The 24,614-nt window shown below is 38.5% G+C and overlaps 1 protein-coding gene across 15 annotated transcripts in view; it reads right to left on the bottom strand.

The window, feature by feature from the left end:
• Nucleotides 1–24,614, bottom strand: part of TACC2 (transforming acidic coiled-coil containing protein 2) — a 308,555-nt gene that overhangs the window by 4,689 nt on the left and 279,252 nt on the right. For all 15 annotated transcript variants that reach the window (XM_069099132.1, XM_069099136.1, XM_069099131.1 and 12 more), the window contains 6 exons: nucleotides 18,552–18,695; nucleotides 17,966–18,042; nucleotides 14,981–15,024; nucleotides 6,719–6,879; nucleotides 5,578–5,684; nucleotides 2,610–2,730 (listed from right to left, as the gene is read on the bottom strand). In XM_069099132.1, coding sequence (XP_068955233.1) covers nucleotides 2,610–2,730; nucleotides 5,578–5,684; nucleotides 6,719–6,879; nucleotides 14,981–15,024; nucleotides 17,966–18,042; nucleotides 18,552–18,695 — 654 coding nt within the window. The remainder of the gene's footprint in view (nucleotides 1–2,609; nucleotides 2,731–5,577; nucleotides 5,685–6,718; nucleotides 6,880–14,980; nucleotides 15,025–17,965; nucleotides 18,043–18,551; nucleotides 18,696–24,614) is intronic.

Genomic DNA, 24,614 nt, shown 5'->3' with positions numbered 1-24,614 from the left:
TGTCATTAAAGTTAAGTAATAGTTGGTAGTTGTCAAATGAACAGTTCTTTGTCTTAGTTCACCCTTATTCCTTCAGGAAGTAAATGAGGGCCTGCCTCATTTATTCACTGATTTCATTGGAATCTCTTGCCTTCTGTTAAGAAGCTTAACCTTTTTTTATGTCATGAATCCACTTGGTAGTTTGGTAAATCTATGGATCCCTTCTCAGAAGAATGTTTTTAAATATGTAAAATGCAGAAGATTACAAAGGAAACTGACTACATTGAAGTACAGTTATCAAAATTTTTTTTTTTACAAAAGTTTACCATACCCAGTTTAAGAACTTTTGCCCTGACTAGAACACAGATTGAGATTCTCAAAATGAACATTTCCTAGTTGTCTCTCAAAGGCAACTTTGCAAGAGATGCTAGAACACTGATGATTCCAAGTGTCTCCAAGCACAGAATTCAGACTAATGGACACACAGACAAGTAGGCACACTCTCTCCAAGGCCAACTGGATAAATCTTCACAAGTCAGAAGGATTCTGGGAAATTTCCAGGGGTGTCCCCATAATGGAAAAGTGTATCATGATATAATGAAATTGAGAGTCTGAAGAACTGGGTTCAATATCTGTTCAGTCTTGGCAAAGTCATTTAATTTAATTGGAACTGTTTCTTCATCTATAAAAAATGAGAGGGTTAGACTACACCAAAGATATTAATTCTTTTTGTGCCATGGTGAAGCCTATGGACCCCTGCTTAGAACACTGTTTTTAAATAAGTAAAGAAAATTATAAACTTCAGTTAGAGGTTAGTAAAAATAAAGATGTGATTTTTTTTTCTCACCCATGTTTGGAGATATCCTGAAATTTATCCTTGAACCCCAAACTAAGAAATGCTAGATGATGGGGTGGCTAGGTGGCGCAGTGAGTAAAGCGCAGGCCCCAGAGCCAGGAGGATCTGAGTTCGGTTCTGGCCTCAGACACTTAACACACACACACACACACACACACACACACACACACACACACAACTAGCTGTGTAACCTGGGGTAAGTTACTTAACCCCAATTGCCCTCCAAAAGGCAAAAAAAACAACAACCCCAAAACTCCTAGACGAGATTATTTGTTAAGGATATAGGATGATAGCAAGCAGCTAGGTGGAACAATGGACAGAGTGCCAGGCCTGGAGTCGGAAGGACCTGAGTTTAAATCTGGCCTCAGACACTTACTAGATGTATGACCCTGGACAAGTCACTTAACTCTGTTTGCCTCAGTTTCCTCCTCTGTAAAACGATCTGGAGAAGAAAATGGCAAACCAATCCAGTATTTTTGCCAAGAAAACTCCAAATTGGGTCACCAAGAGTTGGACAAAACTGAAAAAAGAAATCTGATTAGATTTGAAGTTGGAAAAGACCTTAGAGGTTCCTTGAGCACAACTCTTTCATGTCAAATCAAAGATGAACCACTGAGGCTCAGAGAGGAGTAATTCCTTGCCCAGGATCACATGGCTAATAAGTGTCTATGGTAGGACTTCTTGGTCTTCTTCCTGCCCCAAGGCCAGTGTTCTGCCCTAAACTCCTTCCAACTATAGATCTACGATTGTAAGGAGGACTAAAGACTCCACAGACCCTGGGGCTAGTGCCTTCTGGGTTGTAAGCAGGTCCTTTACCACAGATATCAGACTGGACAAAAAGTAGCACAGAGAGAGCACCTACTCCTGACCTCTCACAGAACAGATGCTGCTTTTGTCTCACACAATAAATCCCTGACAGAAATCAGAATGGCCTGCTCTGAAGGGAACCTCAGTCGTGTATGGGGCACTAGGGGACCAGAGTTTGGCCCCACTTATCCAATACGACATAGGATCTCACAGTAAAGGCAGAGCTGGAGACCTTGAGAGTTAGCTGGTCCAACCCCCTCTTTTTACAGATTAGGAAACTGAGTAACTGAAACAACTCATTAAAAGTCATAGCGACAGAGCTGGCATTCAAACTCAGGTCCTTTGAATTCAAATCCAAAATAAATCACTGCACCTCTTTGGTTTCAGTTTCCCAACATAGAAAAAAAAAGAGTGTTAAATTAAGGGATCTTTAAGAATCATTTCTGCTCTAATTAAGATTGTTGGCTGAATATCTGATTTCTGGCCTGAAGGACTAAACCAGGTACCTCTTTTAATCTTCATGTTCACTGTTTTTACAATGGGAAAAATTTAATACTTCCAAGGGTTTTTGATACTCTCTTCTCAAGGGTAGGGGTGAGGTTACCAGAGAATTAAAAATCTCATGACACCAGGAAACTTATTGCTGAAAGTGCTTAAGGTCCTGAGAACACAGAGATGCTGGCATTCCAAGTACCCAAATGAGTCAAGGGGAGAGGCAGCAAGCAGGAGAGAGTTAGACCCAGCAAGTCGAACCATTAGGAGATCCCCCATATCACAGGGAACGATGATTTTTTTTGTGCACCTGATAAAACACAAATGCTCCTTGGCCATGGGCACATTCTGTTAGCTCTAATTTGAGAATGAGCAGGAGGCGGCAGCCACATTATCTCTGATGGACTGACATGATGGCAAACAGCACATCTCCAAGGAGACTCTGGGAACACAATGAAGTTGCTTAATAAATTACCTTTTGTTCCAGTGTTCTTTCCAGAGCGTCTACCTTCAGCTGCTCTTTTCGGAGGCTGGCCTGGTAGGCTGCCTGCTCTTGCTGAGCCTTTCCTCGGACCTGTGCAATCTCAGCATTGGCTCTGTAGGAAAATAAGTGGTGCACAGATGAATGTTATTCATTAAGGACGCTTAGTATTTCCACTTGCCTTTCTTTGATTCTATAATTCAATTCAATATTATGTTACATTTATTATATTATATTACCAAGAGGCTATATAGTATAGTGAACTGAGATCGGGGCTTGAATTGAGGAAATAATTACTGGGTGTATGACCCTAGGCAAGCCAATAAACCTGTCAGCACTGCAGGCAACTCTATGATCAGCCATCCAATCAATATCTCTATTAAGTGCCTACTGTGTGCCAGGTGTTGGAGATACAAATCCAATGCATAAACAATCAAAACTCACAAGGACATTTCATTCTAACTATTCTAAACTGCACAGAACTGCTATTGAAGAATTCTACCCACCTCCTAACAGAGGAACTGTGGAACAGTTCTCTGGAATTGTGGTTGATTACCATGTTGAACAGAGTTCTTTTTTTTTCTTTAATTAAAATTTTTATTTTAAATTTGATTTTTTATTTTCAGTTTTACATTCTCTCCCTACCTTCATCCCTCCCATTCATTGAAAAGGCAAGAAATGTGGTATCTATTATTACATATACAATTGACCAGAGTTCTTAATTCTTTCCAAATTGTTCATTTTTACAATGCTGTTGTTATTGTATAAACTGTTCTCTTGCTTCTGCTGACTTTACTTTGCATCAGTTCATGGTGGTCTCCCCAAGTTTCTCTGAAAACATCCAGCAAGGAGACTTTAGATGGAGTAGTTGCCTGGTCCTAAACTGATTCTTGCTCATGATAACCAAGACACCATAAGCAAAGGCAAGACAGCAAGGGACAAAAGGAAATCAAGAACATTTTCATATTCTAGAAGTCTGCAATGCCCACCTTTTCTGGGTAGTCTGCCCTTAAGAATGGATAAGATAACTTGAGTGGTTCTAAAACATTTGACTTTCGAAAATCCTAGAAATTTTGGAGGGATAACCTGGGTTAGGAAGAAAACCTGTTCCTGTTCAAATGGAAAATGTTGTCTCTTTCCTCTCAGAGTCAAGTGTAAGTTGGTTTTGGGGTGGTCACCTCTCCCTTCTCATTTCCCAAATCAAGTGTGTGGGCCAACCAGACAGGTTAATATTATGAGCTAAGAAAGTTGTCTGTAAAAAGTTTATATTCCATAGACTTGGGTAAATATTTCCATGGGGTTTTTTTGACTATATTTTGATAGGAAATATAGGAATAATAGGAAAATGTGTTTATATGTGCATTCAATATTTATTCAGTATAGTTATGTTTACATACATTTATACCTATGTACATGAAGTTTATTTTTGTAAATCCAGGGATCTGAATGCTATCCTGCTGCCTTCTTCAGCCATACTGATTTGTAATTGCAGGGGTTTCCCCAAGAAAATTAAACAACTAGTATTTGTCTTTAAAAGCAAATGCATGAATTCACTCCTATGACATGAATCTGTTTTAATAAATTTATATAGATAAGCTGGTAAATCTATACAGAGTCTTGACTTTTTTCAAATAAGTATTTAGTAAAAACAGCCAGTCAGTCAATTATTATTTATTTAACTCTTACCTTTGGTAGGCACCGTACTAAGTAATAGGGATACAAAGAAAGGTTAAAAAAAAATCAACCCTCATCTTGAGGCAATCACAGTCTAACGGTGAAGACAACAAGCAAACAACAATATACAAACAACATATATACAGCATAAACTGGGAGCAGTCCCAGAGGAAAGGTACTGAGATTAAAATTAAGAAAGGCAGAAGGTAGCTGAGATCTGAAAGAAGCCAGAGAAGCTAGGAGACAAAAAGGGAGAATGCTCTAGGCCTGGGAGGCACCAATGAAAATACTGAGATTCAGGACTTGGAGCTTTCTGTGGGAAAGACAGCAAGAAGGCTGGTGTCACAGGGAAGAAGCGATAAGAAGAATGGAAAAGCTGTGAAGGGCTCTGAAGTTGATCAAATAGGACGATAAGAAGGTTAGACCTGTGTTTTAGGAAGATCTAAAAGATTTGGGTGGGAAGACTAGAATTCTTCATTAACAGTTCTCTGGAATTGTTGTTGATCATCATGTTGAGTTGTTTTTTTTTTCTTCTCATCCATGTTCAGAGAGATCCTGAAATCTATCCATGAACCCCAGGTTAAGAACTCTTAGATGAGATCCTTTGTTAAGGATATAGGATCATAGCAGGTAATTAGGTGGCACAATGAATAGAGTGCCAGACCTGGGGTTGGGAGGGCCTGAGTTCTAATAGGACCTCAGAGTGTAGACCCACCAGAAGGCTACAGCAATCATCCAGGTATAAGGAGCCAAGGACACATACCAAAGTGGTAATAGTGTCAGGGGAAAGAAAGGGGCACATCCAAGAGACGGTTCATAAAAAAAAGTCATATGTACTTGTGACTCAGTCACCCTTTACTGAAATTGGTTTCAGTGAGAACCATGATTGCATTAGGTTTAACAAACAGCACACCCATGGGTCTCAACATAAAAATCACCATATTGGGTCAGACAGGTTCCATCCTAATCAACTGTCTTATATACAGACTTAAAAACTCCCCCCCCCCCCAAGATAGTTTATATCATTTTGTGTAAGTGGTTATTTTTTAAAAAATTTGCATTTATATTTTGTAATAGAGTGACAATACCACAATTTATCTAGGCATTTTTCAGTGGCTGAATGTACAGTTTGTTTACAGTTTCTGATTATTAAAAGTAAAGCAACTATGAATAAAAAAAAAGAGAGAGATGGTTGAAAGGGAGAAAGCACAGGACTTGACCACTGATTGGACATGGGGAGCTGAGAGAGAGTGAAGAATCAAGGACAACATGCTGAAAAGGAATTTACCTGTCCAGTTTTTCCTCTGCATGTACTTTGAGTGCCTGGTACCTTTGTTCCTCTTTTTTGACACGGGACAGATACTCCTGAGCACATTTCTTTAGCACCTCTTCATTCTAACACAGGGAAAGAAAATGACATCAGATTCCAGAGGCAGAAAGAGACCCACAAGCATTAAGAGTAACCTAGATGGTAGCTAGATGGCACAGTGAATACAGCACCGGCCCTGGAGGGAGGAGGACCTGAGTTCAAATCTGGTCTCAGACACTTAACACAAAAACTAGCCGTGTGACCTTGGGCAAATCACTTAACCCCAACTGCCCTACCTTACCCCCTCCAAAAAGGAAAAAAGAAAAGAGTAACTTGGAAATCTCACTGCTCCCAGCAAAAGTAAAACCACTTGACTCCATAGCCAATTTTAAACCACATTTGACTGTTTATTCAAAAATGTTTCCATAACCGTATCTAATAACTCATTCTTTTTCCTAACAGGAATCATTTTTTCTAACTCAAAACACTTTTCTCCCTCTCACTTTGGAGCTCCCTCCACACAGTCACCAATACCTAATTCTGAACCAAATGTATTTAAAAACAAAGAAAACAACAACAAAACAACCTGATATTTACATAGAACCTAAAGATTTGCAATTATTTTAAATACATTATCTCATTGGAGTCTCATGCAATCTGGTGAGAAATACTGATGTATTAGTATTCCTATTTCACGAGTGAAAAATTAAGGCTTGCACACAACTAGTAAGTGTTGGGGACAAAATTCAAATCAAGGCTTCTCCTGACAGTGAAGCCACTACATCAGCTCAGGACACAAAAGGCTGTGGGGCAGAGTGGATAGAGAGTTGGACTTAAAGTCAGAAACACCTGGTTTCAAGTCTCACCTGAGACACATAATAGCTACATGGCCTTGGGCAATTTACTGAGCTCCTCTGTGACTCAGTGCCCTCATCTGTAAAATGAAAGGGTCAGACCTTCAGGCCTCTAAATCTATGATCCTACGATCTGTGAGCATAATCTTATACAATTCCCCATTTCCACTAAGAACTCAATATTTGTTCACCCAACAAACATTTACTTAGTACCTCGGAACAAAATATAAAGCTAAGAGCTACAGGTACCGATTCCTGAAACGCACCTTGCGGAATCCCTCCAGGACCTCTTTCATTTTTTCATATCTCCTAAAAAGATCGGCTAGAGATTTTTCCACCGAGTTCAGGTCAGCCAATGCTTGCTCCTTCTCCACAATCAGCTGCTGGACAGTATGGTGGGAGACTGACTTTTCTCTCTGTTCATCCTCTGGTTCAAAAATAGAAATAGGCAAACAATTGAGCCTACGGCTTATGCATTGCCTCACTTACAGTCTTCTGCATATGACTGAGCTTAACAAGCAATATTCTAAGTTACTATATGCCTTGAGACAGAATGGCTTTCTAAAAGCTACCAGCATTCTCCCTTTCAAGTGGAAAAATGAAGGAATGCCAGCCAGGCTTGAGTCTTTCGATCATGTGAAGTGGAAACTTGACAACTGTCTTTTTTTTTTTTCACCAACTTTAAACATTTAGGTTAAGCACTATGGGAGATACTAACGTTAATAAGTAAGACAGTCCCTGCTGTGACAGAGCTGACAATCTAGAAGGAAAGAGGTACAACACACACACAAAAAAATCACTAAGATGATACAGGATACATACATAAAGGGTTGTATACCGTGTGCTTCCTGGAGAGGAAGTTACTGACTGGGGAGGATCAGGGAAGGCTTTGTGGATGAGATGGTACTTGAGAGTTCAGCTTTAGAGAATGGATAGGACTAGGGGCGGCTAGGTGGTGCATTGATTAGAGGATCAATCCTGGAGAAAGAAGGACCTAAGTTCAAATCTGACCTCCGACACTTAACATTTACTAGCTGTGTGACCTTGGGCAAGTCACTTAACCCCAAATCGCCCTGTCTTCCCCCCTTCAAAAAGCAAAAAAAAAAAAAAAAAGAATGGAAAGGCTCTAAATAGGTGGATATTGGAGGACAGTGAGGGTCATTCTGGGCATAGTGAGCCACACAAGCAAAGGCACACAGGTCATACAACACAGAGTATCCTTGGGTGACAGCAAATAGTCTGGTTTGGTGGATGAGTCAAGGAATAGTGGGAGGTACGTCTGGAAAGACAGGATGTTGACAGCTTGTGGAAAGCCTCTAATATCAAGAAAAAGGAAGGCAACAGCGAGCCACTGAAGAGCATGTATGAGGCAAATGCATAGGGTAACAGTGTGGAGGATAGATGAAAGGGGAGAGGGCGTTCCGGGGGGTGAAGGCATTTGAACTGATGATACGCGGGCTGGTTATGAAAGCTGGCTGAAGGTTAAAGTTATTTAGTCTAGAAAGACAGTAGGGATGTAAAGGGCTATCCTATGTAAGAAGAATTAGATTTGTTTTCCTTTATTTAGAGGCCAGATGATCACTAGTGGCTGTATTATAGGGAAGGGTTCTTTTATGTATGGGTTGGATTATATGGCTGATGAGACCCCTTTCGATTGTCAAAATCTATTATTCTTGGAACTCAAGATGTAAATCTGACCAAAATGGATAATTCATTGGACATATAAATAAGGAAGAGCAAAAATTAGCATCAAAGTTTGAAAGGCAAGTGTCTAGATAAATGATATCACCATTGTCTAAAACGGAGATGGTGGTACAGGGATCATTTTTGGTAGGGGGAGGGAGAAGATAATAAGATTGGTTTATGACAGGTTAAATCTGAGGGGCTAGTGAAGCATCCATATAAAAAGGTCTTGATTCAATTATCTGAATTTGGGAAAATGATTGGGACTAGAAATATGGTTTTGAAAGTCATTTGGGTAGAAATGATAGTTGGCATCATTGGCATGAATGAGTTTTAGAGGGAAAAGAAAAGATAGCTGAGAACAGTCTTGTAAATGGACAGCACTGGAGAGCTGGGTAAAGGGGTGATAAAGAGGGGGTTTGAGCAGATTCCCCACCCCTGGGTTAGAGGGTCAGAAGGAAGTGTCTCAGAAGCTAATTGAGTGTGAAAGATTGTGTTCAGAAACAGGAGATTGTCAATGGTCCCAAAAGATAAGGAGAGCTCCAGGAAAAAGAGAACTGAAATTTATTCTTTTGGATTTAATGAGGAAGATACTGATGATCATTAGGAGTGTCATTAGTAGTATAGACAGAAGCCAAAGAGCAAGGGGCGAGGAAGAAGCTGAATTTGGAAGTGTGGGTTGCTTTTTGCAAGGAATTAGATGGCAAAAGGAAAAAGGAGAGAAATGGGTTGGTAGTGTAATGGAAGTAGAATGACTGAGGGAAGGTTTTTATAGGATTGAAGATACATGAGTATGTTTGTAGGCAGATAGGAAAAAAATGGAAAGGGAAGACCTGAAGATAAGAGAGAGTGGAAACAACAAAGGGGGGGGGGCAAACTATTGGGAGAGGGACAGAGAACTAGAGAAAGAAGAAGGGGAGGGAGGGAGGAAGCAGAAATAGATGGGATTAAGGGCACAGGTAGAGTGGTTTGTCTAGATAAAGAGCAGGAACACTTGATCTTCTAAGAAAGGAAATAGAAAATAGGGAAGGCATGGCTATAAATTGTAGCTGTTTGAAAAAGAATTAGGGACTTTAGTGGATCACAGACTCAACAAAGGTCAATCATGTGTTGTGGCAGTCAAAATATTAAAGTGATCTTAGGCTGCATTAAGAGAAAATGTCTCCAGCATACAACAGATAGTCCTGCTGTTCTCTGCCCTGGTTTGAACACATCTAGAGTGTAGGATTCATATCTTGGTGCCACATTTTAACAAGGACATTGATACACTGGCATGGAAGAGAGCCTCGAGAATAGAAAGGTTGAATGCTGACCATGTTACATAAAATCAGCTGAAATAAGTGGGATACTTAGTTTAAAGAAGAGATGACCTAGGGAGAACATGGTAGCTGTTATCAGGTTTTTAAAGGCTGTCATTTAGAAGATGGATTAGTCTTTTTCTGCTAGGCCCCAGAGGCTAGAACTAGCTGCAGAAAAGCAACATTAGGCTCAATGTGAAGAAAGACTTCTCAACCACGAGTTATAAAAAAAATGGAATGGGTTTTCTTGGGAGGTAAGGGGCTCCTGCCACCTCACTAGACATGTTCAAGTATAGACTAGAGTCGACCATTTACTGTAAAGCAGATTCTTGGTCAAGGAAAAGTTCAACGAGATGACCTCTGAAGGCTTTGATTCTATGAAAACTTTATTGTATTTTGTGCTAGAACCCAAACCCCTGGATTAAAGTCTCATCATGGCTGTAGTGGGTAGGTAGTTTTATCACCACCTAAATGAAAAGTAAATAAGTGGGGGGAAAAAATAAATGGTGTGCTCCTTCCAACATCAGAACAAGATAAAGCCATCATACCTGTCTCACACTTAAGACTAGTTAACAGTATCTCCTAAAGAAATCCAGGAGCTTGCTTTGGGACAGCAGAAGTGTTCATTTCTGTGTTAACTGGGCTATTTATGTCAAATTAGGGTATGACTTTCTTGGTATAGTACTTTAAAGTGAGACTGACTCTTAGGCCAGCTGTGAGAGACTGCTTCAGATAAAGCAGTCCAACTGTCCCTGGTTCTCCCATGCCAACAAGCTTTTGCCCTACTTAATGTTCCTTTCAACCATTTTGTCCTGGGATTATTTTTAAACTAGAGTCTAATCAAGAAATTACACCTGTCTTTCTATTAGGACTAAAGCCCCATAAACTCATATCACTTTACAACTGTTAAACTGAAATTCTGCTGTGACTATTCCACTTGGGAATAAGTTTATTTATTTATTTATTTATTTATTTATTTATTTATTTATTTTTAGCAGAATTTTTGCTTCTGGATTTTAGCTTTTACTCTGACAAGATCACTCAACAGAAAGGATTTACTGGTGTAAATGGAATTGTCCACTAGGGCCTCCATTGTGAAAATGGAGACATTATCCCCTAAGTCCCAGCTCAAACTAGGTGCTGAGGTACACTGGGTGAAAGCAAAGACTTCCTTACACTGTGCTAGAGGGCCACAGTGGAAAGATGACATACACGCCCTGGTTGTGACCTGAAAGGGCTCATTTTACAATGGCAGTAGTCTGTTCTACTTTATACTAGACTTAAAGGCTGATAACAGCTTTTTAAGTCTATACTAGACTTAAAAACTGATAACAAAATGTCTCTTTTTCTTGCTATGAATTGGAAAGACATTTGGGGATGCTTTAAACTCCCAGATTTATAGAAACCCAGTTCCCCTAATTGGTGGAGTTCATTTTTCTTGATTTAGGAGATTCTTAAGCTTGATTGAATTCAGCACAATCTTGTACTATTTAAGAAGTGAAGACAGTCTTGTACTGGAAAGACAAGTGGGCTGAGGGCCAGGAGACCTGACTTCTCAACCTGCTCTGTTTCCCTCTAACTGGTGACCCCTAGCTAAGTCACTTAATCATGATGGACCATAATTTCCTCATCTCTTTCAAGGAGCTGAACTAGATTATCTCTAAAGCCTCTTCCAATCCTTAAATATTACAAGTTTGAGAAAAATTCATCACCAGAAATCCCAGAGGGACTTTGTTGCAACTGTAGAACCATAATTTCATAGCACACATGCCCCATATTATAAAGTTCTAGTGCGCTCTGAAATGAAGAGATTAGAGTCTAATGAGGTGAGAGAGGGAGAGAGAGAGAGAGAGAGTGGAGAGAGAGATCTAGGACCACACCCTCACTCCCCACTAGAGCCACAATAAATAAAAAGGGTATTCAGAGTTGCTGCAAAGGTCAAATTACTTTTTCCTCCAAGTTAGCTTCACATTTTTCTTCCCTAGATCCCAGAACATACACAGTATATACATTTATGAGTTCATTTTGGCTTTATTTACATTTCATTCTGCTTTAAAATTCAAAAAACATTTTTTAAACTCCTTGCTGGGCTTAGATAATTTTACAACCTTTGCCTAATATCCTTCCAGCCTCAATTCTGAAATAGAATTTTCTATCCCCATGATGCTGAAGATTCACCAACACGTCCCTGTGTTTGTGACTAGTCTTTAACTCAGGAATTTGGCCCTAGAGACCTGTCTCTAGGAAAGACAGGAAGAAAAACATGCCTCCCATTTGTCATATATTTGGCTATGCTAGAGCCCCAGTGATGGAGTTAAAGGTTTATTTAAAAATTATATAAAGGTATACTTTAGCTCTGGTAATGGAGTTAAATGCTTATAAAAAGTTTCAGGGAATGTAGCAAGTACACAAAATAAAAGCAAAGACAGCCAGACAAGATTAAGAGATGCGTAATGCAGGTGTCAAAAGTGGGTGAGAAGCATTACTTACCAGGCTTGCCTTTTTTGTTTTGCAAGCAAATAGCAAGAAGCAACAAAAACGAAAGCAAAACAGATAATCAGGGAAATTGTTAGGAAAGCAGAAAAAAACAGCAAAACAACCTGTAATGCAGAAAGCACAGAAGTATTTTTTTAATCCCAAATTGTTAATATTTAGGCTTAAGAAGTGTTAATACTTAAAAAAAAAATTCCAGTGGAAATCTAAAATGGCACAAACAGAAATGGGGATGCAAAAGATCTCTGTCATCACATGCAATGTTTGGGAAAGACAGACACAAGCATTGGTCATAGCCACAAAGGGCTCCTTCTGCCTAAGGAAGTTGGTTCTATTTTGAACTGGAATTACTACAGTCCTGAACCCTGGATGGATAAAGCACTTTCTGGTTCCAACCTTCCCTTCAAGCATCATCTGTTAGTCATGCAAGATGCCTGTAGGATAGAAGTGACGGAGATGGAGGGAAACAGAAACAGAGGCATGAAATATATACATAAAGAGAAGTGGTGTTTTTTTTTCCTATATGGAACTTCATGCAGTGCTGAGAAATCCCTGGAAAATGGCCTTGTTATCAAGTCTAAGGGCTAAGTCCCATCTGTTTCATTTTTCAGTTATATTAGCACACCATTGTTCCAAAAGGAGCCTTTAAGTGCAAGAGTGGCCTTTAATCAATTACCTGCATGATTGATGACCTGATGGTATCAACAAACATGCCATGTTTCTGATTTTTTTTTTTAAAGGTATGAAAAGTGAAAAAGTAGATTGGCATGCATGAATGAGAATTCAGGAATGGATGGTAGAGAAACATACAATGAAATTTTCTTTTCAAAGGCAATGATACTTCCAAAAGGCAAGCAGGAATCTTAAGAAAACCGGACTGAGTGTTGGAAAGAAATCAGAGCACCAGACACTGGGAGAAATACATGAAATTGTCTACAGATAATGATAGATTTATCTAAGTGATGCTGTCACCATGTTGCTTGGTAGAATAGATCTTCAGGTGATACGTTTATAAACTCTGGCATCAGTGCAGGATGAAAGGTACAGGAGACTTTAAAATATTATGAAAGAACGAATTCTGATTCTTCAGAGAAGCTTAGTTATAATTCATCCTTTTTGCCCAGACCTGTCCATATTTCATAAGATTGAATGGAGAGGGAAAGAGAGAGAAACTCATTGGCTGGATAAACCTTCTCTGGGGATTATGCTGTAAAGAAGGCAGCAGAATGAGAAATCCCTTTTATATCAATTAGGACAGGCTACAAACCAGAATTCTGCTCTCATTGTCTTTTTTGTTTGCTTTATTTTTTCTGTGTGCGCGCATGCAAGTGTGTGTGTGTGTGTGTGTGTGTGTGTGTGTAGGGGAGGGGTGAAGAAGCAAGCAAAGAAGCTTTTTTTTTTTTTTAAATAGCTGTAGAAACAAAAGGTGCCTTTGGGCAGAATTTCATTAACAAGCAGAAATTCTTCCCTTTCTTTATTTCAGTATTTACTTATAAATCCACACCAAGAGCAATACCAAGAAGCTATTACTCAGATGTGAAGAGAGACAAATGATAATGGGTTTTACTGATGTCCTCACATCAAAAGGCTTTATATCAAAAACCTCTGGGTCTTAGTAAATTGCCAAACACTAGATAATAGAGGACATGAAACTTCAACATTATTACTTTCAATAACATTTAACTCAAGAAAGGATGAAGCTCCATGTACTTATGCCATCATAAATTGCTTCACTAATAAAAGATAATACATAATCAATTACACGTTGCTAGATAATACATAGAGCAAAGACTGAACACAGGGCACTTTTGGCAATATTCCTCTCTCCAAGTTATGGAGGGGAATGGACCCTCTGTTTTAAGAATACTTTAGCTCATCAGAATGGAAAATGGTAAAACATATGCCTTCTTCTTAGATGTCAAAGTTATTATTATATTGATCTTGGGTCAGGTGAGATTTCTGCAATTATTATTCAGAAAGTTCTCCTATCCCCCACCAAAGTCAACCCTTTATCATGTCATAACATAGTAAAACCTTCACTATAACCTTCAATGGAGCAGTTCCACACCTCCCTCACACTCACTTCTCTTAGGAGGAAGAAAAAAAAAGCAAAAAGAAAATACCTAATATCGTTGATATATCTATGATTAATACTGAATCTTCCTAATCTGTAATATGTACAACACTGAACAGTAATAATCAACATTTAAAATGGTGACCATCAGATGCTCTGCAAAATCTTTAATCACCAAAGAAATGGCATGCTTGTGATATTATATTTGCTAAGGAAGGACGGGGACAAAATCATAGTAAAATTATTTTCAGTAAAAGGAAATGAAATGAAATGCTTGCTTTGTTTTCAGTTAACCCACATTCCAGTTTACTTAGATATTACGGTATTCACACAAAGCTTCTACTCGGTGAGGAAAAGATGCCAAGGCTTCTTGAGAATACCACCTGATAGGAACTAAGCCTTATGCTGAAGGATTGAAAGTAAATTTTGAAGGTGTGAATGGGATCTTTTCTTTAGGTCCAAAAGAACTAGAATAAAATGGATCTAGTCAGTATGGTTCTTAAAGATTAATTTTCCTTTAAAGGTTGCCTGGAATGAATGTGATCGACTATAACCTGAATTTATTCTTTCCTATACTCAGATGTACATAGATCAGAGAATACTGGCCCAAATCTATTCCTGACCAGGTAGTTTAGCTGGGTTAAACAACAGCCATAAAGATGATACCATTACTTCAGGAAAACAATTAAGATTGCATTCATACACTATGCATTCTGTTAGTGGGAACTTCAATGATGTTTCCATATCCAAGTGGATTTTCTCAATCAGTTATGTCTTTGACCTAGGCATATTTTCTATAGGGGACCATTTGCTGGGATAGAAACCAGAATGTAAGAACCTTATGATATCTTGTTATAGCCTTAGTTCTTTTAGTGGAGTTTGCAGCTCAACAATTGACATAGTCTTCAGATATATTTTCCCACAAAGCCTTTATAAAATCAGGCTGTAAGGACAATACCCAGCAGCAAGTTGGCACCTACCTATCATTTGAGCGATGGTCTTTTCATACTCTGCCACTATTTTCCTGTAAGAGAAATTAGATCAGTACAGATGTTTGCCAAGGGTCCTGATCCTTCATGCAAGTGATTTTATCTCATAAAGTCAATAAGCCTTTGTCAGTGATGGTATAGATGATGCACATTTGTGGCTGAAACTTGGGCTAATGTCTCTAAATATGAAGCAACTTATAGAAATCTTACTGACTAAAGAGGTGTTTTATACTTCTCTGGTTGCCTCTTACACACTAAACAGGTGTAAACCTTCATAAAAACACAACTCTAAAGATTCATTCCAGAAAATTTCAATAGTTCCATATTACCTTTAAAAGAGTTCAAACTCCTTGGCTTGGCATTTAACTTCCTCCATGATCTGACCCCTTCCTACCTCTTCAAACTTAACTCCCATTTCTCTGTTTATGGATAGTCTAACTACTTTAAGCAAGTTAAACTATTTATATTTCCCGAGTTATTCCCTGTGTTTCTCTCCCCTTTACTGATGTTGTACACGTAACAATTTCACAATTATTGCAAAATTACTTCCTAATAATAGACTTAAACTAAATTTTGTTATTCCTGTAGGAAAGAGAATCATCATCATTATAAGTCACAATAACTATTTGCACTATGGTTACAATATACATTCAATTATTTCTATAATATAATTCTCATCACAATCTTAGAATAGATAGTGCAAGTTGTAATATTTCCATTTAACTAAAAAAAATAACAACAATAAAAACAAACAAAAACTCTCAAAGCTCAAAGCAGTAATGTGATTTGCCTCACACAGTTCTTTATTTAACTCAGGTCTTCTGATTGCAAAACCAGTCTTCTATGTACTATGCCATACTGCTTTCCTAATAGCCAGATTTCCCATTTATGCAACACCCATCATAGGAAAGTTGTATCTAGTTTAAACCCTACTGTTACATAAGAAAAGCAAAAGACATATTTTTTCAGCTAATCCCTTTGCTCCTAGCATTCATCATAACAGTTGTCCTTCAGGTGACCACATACCTTGAGTTTTTCTTCTTGAAAACAGATTAATATAAATTGATTACATATAGCTCAGATAGCTGATCCATTCCCGGTCTAAGCTTTGCTATATCAATGAGATGAAACCAGCTTCTACTATGCTATGAATAATAAACCACGTATTGGGCTCAGTTCATGCTACAAAATAATCCCTGGGCATTCTTGTGATTTCCCAGTTTTCTTTGGTTTGGACTTATCCAGAAACATAAAGCTTTCTTAAAAAAAAAAAATCATCGCAAAAAATTCTTTAAAAAAAACCAGCACTTTTTGGAAAAAGTGCTTTGTAGGCAAAACATTAAGGAGGAAAAGGAAAGACCAAATATAAATATTCCTAAGGGACACAGAGACAAGGACTAGTCCAAGCAAGTCTAAAAGGCATCTCTAGCTTTTAAAATATTCTTCAGGGACGGCCAGGTGGCTCAGCAAGTAAGAGCACCGGCTCCAGTGTCGGGATGACCTGGATCAAATCCAGGTTCAGATACTCAGCACCACACCCAGAAGTAATAACTGGCCGTGTAACCTTGAGCAAGTTACTTAACCCCGATTGCTTTAAAAAAAATAAAAATAAAATAAAACATTCTTCATTTGGGGGTTGAGAGGGTAGGATGGGGTAATGCCCAAACATAAAAATAAGATGCTGCCTTCCCTTGACTTGATCAGGAATCATCAGCCTGTCTACCAACAATAAATACCTCTGATGCAGGTGTGGGGCCTATAGTTGACAAGCAAAAATGGGCCCCTTGGACTTCTCACAATATCCTCAATAACTGCTTTTTTTTTTTAAGCAATTGGGGTTAAGTAACTTGCCCAAGGTTACACAGCCAATTTTTTTTTTGTGTGTGGGTGTTAAGTATCTGAGGCCGGAACCGATCCCGGATCCTCCTGACTCCAGGGCCGGCGCTCTTACTCACTGTGCCACTTAGCTGCCCCAATAACTGCTTTTTCAAATTCCTATGACCACCCTTGAAATGCACAAGGGAGGGGCACAGATAAAGTACAAAAGATTAGGCTATATTTTAAAACATTTATAGTTTCAGATGTGGCCAGAAAAAGATGTTCAGAAGATAGGAGGCATCAAAAGGAGAAAGAGATACTTTTGCTATGAAAATGCAGTCCATAGCATGGTCTAACTGTCTGGTTTGTTAGTAACAAATAATGTGTTGATTTGAGGGTGAGATCTAAACTGAATTCAATAATTTTACTTTGAAAAGCCTTAATGTGGACACATTCCATATATACTACAAACAGAGGCCATATAGAGTATTGAATAGAGGAAGGGCCTAAGAATCAGGAAGATCTGGGTTCAAGTCCCATCTCAGACACATACTGACTGTGTGATCCTCTCATTGCCTCTGGTGAATCCCCAGGACTATAAACTGCAAAACAGTCATAATCTGCATTAATAGAGGGAGTTTTCTCACTGGGGGCTCCCTACATTGATAAGTCACAGTTCTGAACAAAACAAACATACAAATTGTAATTCCAAAGGAAAAGACAATGAATTTTGCACATAAGACTTTCTAAAAATAATTTATGTAATATTCTCAGTAGAAATAAAAGAAAAGAAAGTAGCTATGACACACACACTCTATAATGATTACTCACTTTTTTGGAGGGTGTCCAGCTCTGTGATTTCACCAGTGTGGAAAACTTCCAGTGTGGAAACGCCTTCCACTGACACAGATGAACAACTCGTCTGTAACTTATAGTCTTAAGAGAGTTGTCTGGGGCACCGAGAAGTTAAGGGTTTGCCCACTGTCACACAGCTAGCATGTGTCACAGGCAGGATTTGAATTCAGGTCTTCCTGATTCCAAGGTCAGCCCTCTATCCACTACTCCAAGCTGCCTCACATGGTTACTCAAACCACAAGAATTTTCAGGGCAACAAGAAGACATATCTTTCAATTCTGGCTCTTGGACTTAATCACTGACCTCATTTCCATCACTTCCCGTCTACTTTCTTCATACTTGTCTTTCCATTCTGAGACCTCTCTTTCCTTGGTGATAATCTAGTATCAAAGGAGGAAATATTAAGTATGTCAGTCTAGACCCAAGTAATTTTCATAGAACAACATACATGGGGAAACAAAAAAAAAAGCAACTAGTTAAACTGTTAAATTTAAAATTAAACTAGTTAAATTCCTCTTGAGAGGAATAGTCTAATTCCAACCAAGCTGCACTTCTGATTAGTGAACCTTGGTGAGATGGAGAGTAACTAGCCTATATCCTTGGGCAATGCCTGATCACAGAGAAGTGATACTGAGAATATTTTGGTCACAAATCCAATTAAATTCCATAGACACATTTCACAGTGACTGTATCTAAGACCATCAAAATCCAACTTCCTCAGCCGTCCCTCTGTTCGCCCACAGAGTCCAAAATAAGAGCTAAATTGTCAGAGACTAGGTTGCCTTGCCATGGGCATTCATTGTTTACATGTTGTGAGAGGCAGATTTTTAATGAGGCTTCTGTAGGGCAATCAGAGGGACCCCTCCTCCAAACCCCACACTGGAAATACCTCTTCTCTAGCGATTCGGAGTGAAGCATCTAAATCCGATTGTTGATAAAGAAGGGCTGGAGGCTTTTCTGAGTCAGAGGTCCCAAGGTGAGAGTACAAGGCAGTTTTAGAGATGGGAACATCTGCTGGGAGTGTAGCCTCTCTCTGTGGAATTGTTGTTAATTAAAAAAAAAGTAAACATTAATCATAAAACAAAGAAGATCACATTAATCCAGTTCATGAATGGGTCAATTGTGTGCGATGGAGGGGAGAGTGGTGGTTTGTTTTTGTTTTATTTTTTGTAAATGATGAACACAAAAAACTATGAGAAAATGTGAAGAGTCATGATAATGGATGGGAAAGCTGTGTGACACAATCCATGAAAAATCTATCATTGTGCACCTGTGCAGGAAACAATGAAGTTAGAGGAGAGTACAGTTTGCCTTTAAATAGACTATATGAGAAGCCTGTTTATCATAGCCATTTATCAGGAATCAAAAAACATTTAAGGAGAACAAGTATGAACAGAGTCATTATCTAACAGGATCCTGATTCTTTAGCATACATAGAATGGAAAAAAGGAGAGGGGCAGCAGATGGTGGATTTCATTCTAGGTTTTTCTGGTTTATAATGGATGTGTATTTGATCACCTTTGTGAGACTACCTACATTTCAGTACTATGCACGCCCCTGTGAGGATCAAGTGGTATCAATGAAGTGTTCCCACTAGAGTAAATTTCCACCAGATGAGCTTCCTAAAACATGTTTAGTCAATCAGTTTGACCTTAAAAAGATTAATTTTCCCCACACATTAACGACTGGCTGAGGCAAAGCTTTCATCAGAGATGGATTTACATGACAAAGAATTGGAAAGTGAACAACTTAGTCGATTACAGTAAGTATTTTTTTAAATACATCGAAACAACCAGGCTGTTGGGAGTTTTTTTTTGTTTGTTTTTTAATTTTCCCTATTGACCAGTTGAACCAAGTTGACTGGGGACCTTTCCAGTATGAGGTCCTTGTGGAACCAAGCAGGTGATCTTAGAATATTAATGACAGTTCTGTCCTGTAGTTTTCTCTCCCAGTCTCTAAGCTTCTATTAAATACTTCTATGACAATGTTCACTATGGAAGCATGTGAAAGCATGATGCTATGTACAGAGACATGATTGGAACCAGAGACTAGGAGAGTAAATTGTGGAAATAAAGAGGCGTATGATGTTCACCGCAAAGAAAAGGATAAACCAACCATGATCTCAGTCCCATTCATTAACTTTTAGGTGCTGTTGTTCTTTCTGAAGCAGAAAATATCCATTGTGGCTGCCAGAACTGAAGGAAACAAAAAAAACCAGCCCAATTCTACTACAAACAATATTGGCGGGTATGGTCTCATAGGTTCAGCGGACCTCACTTAATAAAGGAATGCATGCCCTACACCCTTGGTGACTGTCATACACAAATTAAAAAAAAACAAACTATTCTGTGATGACATTATATTAGAAGATGGATAAATCCAGAAAAATTATATCATTTAAAGGGCAACAGTCATAATTTGAGAACCACTGATGAATATGAGTAGATGAGGAAGGTAGCATCTGGAGATACTAAAGGATAATTTTTCATTTGGGCTTTTGAAAAAAAAATCAACAAGAGACTTTAGTATTGGCTGAATTATTGTGGTGCAAATACAGACTGCCAAGCTAATTCTCATTACACTGAGGAAAATTTTACTTCATATAGTAAGAATAACAAAATTGAAACAAAAGTTTAATGGATAGGACTGTTGGTGTTGAAGCATGTTTAGTTAGTAATATTCATGCAAAGGAAATAAAGTGCTTAAATTTGAATTAGAGATGGGTTATTGGTTTGGTATTATTTTTATGATTTGACCATGAATGCTCGGCTATGAAAAGAGTGCCACTTAACATGGAGATGTGACCTAAAACAACTGCTTCTTTATTCAGATGGTGGTATCCCTAGACCTCAGTCCTTGGGATTAGAGAAATGAATTTGACATTCTAAGTAGCACGCAAATATAATCCTTAAAGATGCACTAGTTTGCAAAATATTAGGACATACTAAGAAGTCACTGATCTCTCACTGAGGAGAGCATCACTAAACTGCCAGGGGAAAATTACATGTGTTCAAATGTCAAACATGTAGAGATAAACTCCACTTTCCTTAAAATGTTTTTCAATTTATTGAGTAGAAAGAAACTTGTCAGAAAACAGAAGATAATAAGACAGATTGAAACTAAACACATAAATGAATTATACATGTAAGCAAAAAACCTTCTGCATAAAGCTTATTAGGCTCACAGATCTAGAATGAGTGTGGATATCAGAGGTCACCTAGTCCAACCCTCTCATTTTACAGATGAGGAAACTGAGGCACAGGGGGATAAAGCAAGTTGCCCAAGGTCACACCAGGTAATAACATCAGTGGCAGGATTTGAACCCAGGTCCTCTGATTCAAAAGCCAGTGCTCTTTCCATTATATAACACTACTTCCCCTTTTTCTAACAAAAAAAACAAATTGTCCATATGTACAAAGTGATCATGTTTAACAAGAAAGAGATTAATATGGTAGATTAGAAAGTCTGAGTTGGAAAGGACCTTAGAGCTGACCTAATTCAACCTCCTTCCTTTATGGATATGGAAACTGAGACCCAGTGAAATAAAGGAACCTGCCAATAGTCGTATAACTACAATTATTAAATGAGTTGATTTAGGCTGAAAATAAACCAAGCTCCCTGAAGCATAATCTTAAATTAATTTAATTTAAGATATCTTTCTGGTATTAGTCTGAAGCCAACGGCAGTCAGATACTGATGAGCTTTCTAAACAAATGAAAAGTAGCCCTGCCGGATACAGTGATTCACTATCACCTTTCACAGCAGCCACCTGGTGTTTTCTGTAAAAGGAGAAATGGTCTCACAGCCAATTTGAATGAGTGAATGTGCATCTGTTTGTTAATGAAATGCAGTTGCTGCACTCTGGGTTTCCCTGACCCCAAGGAATTCTCTTTCACTGAAGTAACAGCTTTGCCTCTCATTTATAGTGCTTTAAAATCAGATTTAGATTAAGCTTTTGCTCATTCAAACAATCCTGAAATTGCCCTTTCAGAGAAACAAAAAAAGCCAATAGGCCCACAAACCCAGATAATGAAGCATGATACCTCAATAAATAAGCCTGCCTTCAAACAACAAAAAGTTTATGAATCACACACACATTGTGACTGCCAAGCTAGCCACAATCAATTGGCACTGATGATTTCCACACACCTACTCAATTGCTTGAATAAACATATCTCTTGATGGCCTATTGTTTGACAAAATAAATGTTTTATAATCGCACCTAGTGGGTGTAGCACTGGCTGATTTTCATTTTTAAAAAATGAATAAATAATGCAAACTCCATTATTATAAAGCACAGATTTGATAGGTTTGTTACTGGTTGTGAGAGACTGATGAAGTCTCCTGAGTAGCCCTATCCCACAGGTTCAAAAGGCCTTTCACTAAAAGCAAATTGCTTCATTTCCTTTGATTGGGGGGCAGGGGGCCAGAAACTGTGATTACATCAGTATATGGAAATCCTGGGCTGGAGCTTGTCTCAATCTAGCAAATACGCAATTTAGCTGTCCTAGAAAGTTGCCTGACACCAAGAAATTTAGTGACTTGGCCAGGATCACACAGCTTATATGTGTCAGAGAATCAAAGAATTGTAGAGCCAGAAACAGAAGGAATTTAGAAGTGATTTAGTCAAATCCCCTGACTTAACAGTCCAGATCCTCCTGAAACTCAAGATTGGCCTCCTACCCATGAGGCCATGCTGTCTTTCTTCTTCTGCTTCATTTTTTAAAAAAGTAATTCTCAGGAAAATGAGAATAGAAAACAGAGTAGTAGGCTCACATTGGAATGTCTTACATACATTAAAAATATATAAAATTATTTTCATGCACTTGACCAAAGATCCAGTAAATTTGTTCTTTGGTATCATGTAGACAATAAATTTAAACAATGGACTGAATTTTTCATTTTTTAACAAGTTCTCGCACAAATGTAGCATGAGTAATTGCTGAAGCATCCACATAATACTGGCTGCTTCAAAGTTGTAGTTTCCAAGTAAGGCACAGGAATACCTCTTTGGAATATCTTCAATATTTTCAGTTTTTAGTGAGGAAGTCTTCCAGTAAGACATCAAATAGTTACGCATATTTAGAAGGAAAACATAAAATGCTTGCCCAACTTAGTGGAATATCCATGATAGGTGGGGATTAATAAAACTTAGCGGGTCTGGAAAGAAATGATGGAGATTGATCAAAGTTGTCTGGAACTGCCAGGGATGGGAAATCGCTGCATTATACCAATACTTATACCGGTAATAGTACTGACCAGGTGAAGGAATTCTGTTGTATGTGACTTGGAAGGCCAGTCAATGGCTCCAATGCCATCTGAAAGGTGATATAAAGCTTTGCCTGCTGCATATTCTTATGGTGCTAGCTCTTCTGTCTCTTTTTGCCTGTCTTCACTGAATCCTGATCCCTATGAATGATCCTCTCCTTTCCCTGAAGATTCACCATGGTGGGAGTCGTGTCTCAGGGTCAAGGTCTTCATTTTCAAAGGAAATGAAGCCATTTGCTTTTAGTGAAAGGTCTTTTGAACCTGTGAGATAAGGCTACTCAAGAGACTTCATCAGGCTCTCACAACCAGTAACAAACCTATCAAATCTGTGCTTTATAATAATGGAGTTTCCATTATTCCATTGTTTCTAATGACTGTCCCTCTATCTCCTTTCCAGCTCAGCACAGTACCTAGTATAGTAGGTGCTTAATAAATGCTTGTGGACTTTAATGCCTGCTTACCTGGCATCATGGTTCCAGATGTCTCTCCCAAGTGGGTATCATCCCCACCTTGTCTATTTGTCCTTGGTCTGACAATACCCATTTTCACACTGTAGGTTATTTTTCATTAACTTGTTCTAAAATTAGACAATAAGAGAACCAAAAACAGTTGTCCTCTCTGTGCCCCCCCATCCCATACCAAATCATTTTTAGGTTTGATTTGTAATTGTTTGTTAGAGGCACTTTCTGAATATTAAAATAGTGATTTAAGAACTGGTATCTAGCTCTTCTCATGATTTGAAATTTGCACATTTCTGTCATCAAGAATCTTAGAGGGGGGCGGCCAGGTAGCACAGCAAGTAAGAGTACCGGCTCCAGTGTTGAGAAGACCCGGAGATCGAATCCCGGGCTCAGACACTTAGCACCCACCCAGAAACACCTGGTCGTGTAACCTTGAGCAAGTTACTTAACCCCAATTGCTTAGGGGCGGCCAGGTGGCTCAGCGAGTAAGAGCACCGGCTCCAGTGTCGGGATGACCTGGATCAAATCCGGGCTCAGATACTCAGCACCACACCCAGAAATAATAACTGGCCGTGTAACCTGGAGCAAGTTACTTAACCCCACTTGCTTAAAAAAAAAAAGAATCTTAGAGGAATAAATAACCTTCATGGAAAACAAAATATTTCTTCTAATAATATGCTTCTTGTCTATTCCAAAAACAATCTACTCAAAACAATTATCTGGTGATGTGCATAAGTATATTTTTTAATTGAGCTTTCCTATTCCAGAAAAGCTAGTTGCTTTTAATCAGAATCAGTCAAATACTTATTTGAAATTTCTCTCCCTCATTGCTAACATCACATGCAAATCTGTGCAAAAGAGACATTAAGGTTCTGTCTGTACAGGAAGCAAAAGAGCAGGCTGAAAAGTAAAAAGTTCAATGTCAAATGCAGTCACAAGGGGGTAAATTAATGAAATCTACCTTCTGTTTTTAAACTGAATTCAATCAAAGCAGATGTTCATAGAGATAAGGATAAAATTCCAACCAGGAGTTCTGACTCCTACTGATGTTTCCTGATGGGATGCTTCCTCTTTAATGACAGACAAATCTACTGGTTTCCTGAAGGACCAACTATGCTCCTCTAGCCCAATCTGTGTATTCTAACATGGAATACAAACTGGGCCTACTCTACAAAACCATGAGCAATTCACACCATATTATATTTCATGATTGCTTACATACA

This window comes from Petaurus breviceps, unplaced genomic scaffold, assembly GCF_028583685.1.
Source record: "Petaurus breviceps papuanus isolate PSGF00001 unplaced genomic scaffold, PetGlider_PUasm1.0 37, whole genome shotgun sequence".
NCBI classification, from domain to species: Eukaryota; Metazoa; Chordata; class Mammalia; order Diprotodontia; family Petauridae; genus Petaurus; species Petaurus breviceps.
This window is presented reverse-complemented; position numbering and strand designations above follow the sequence as displayed.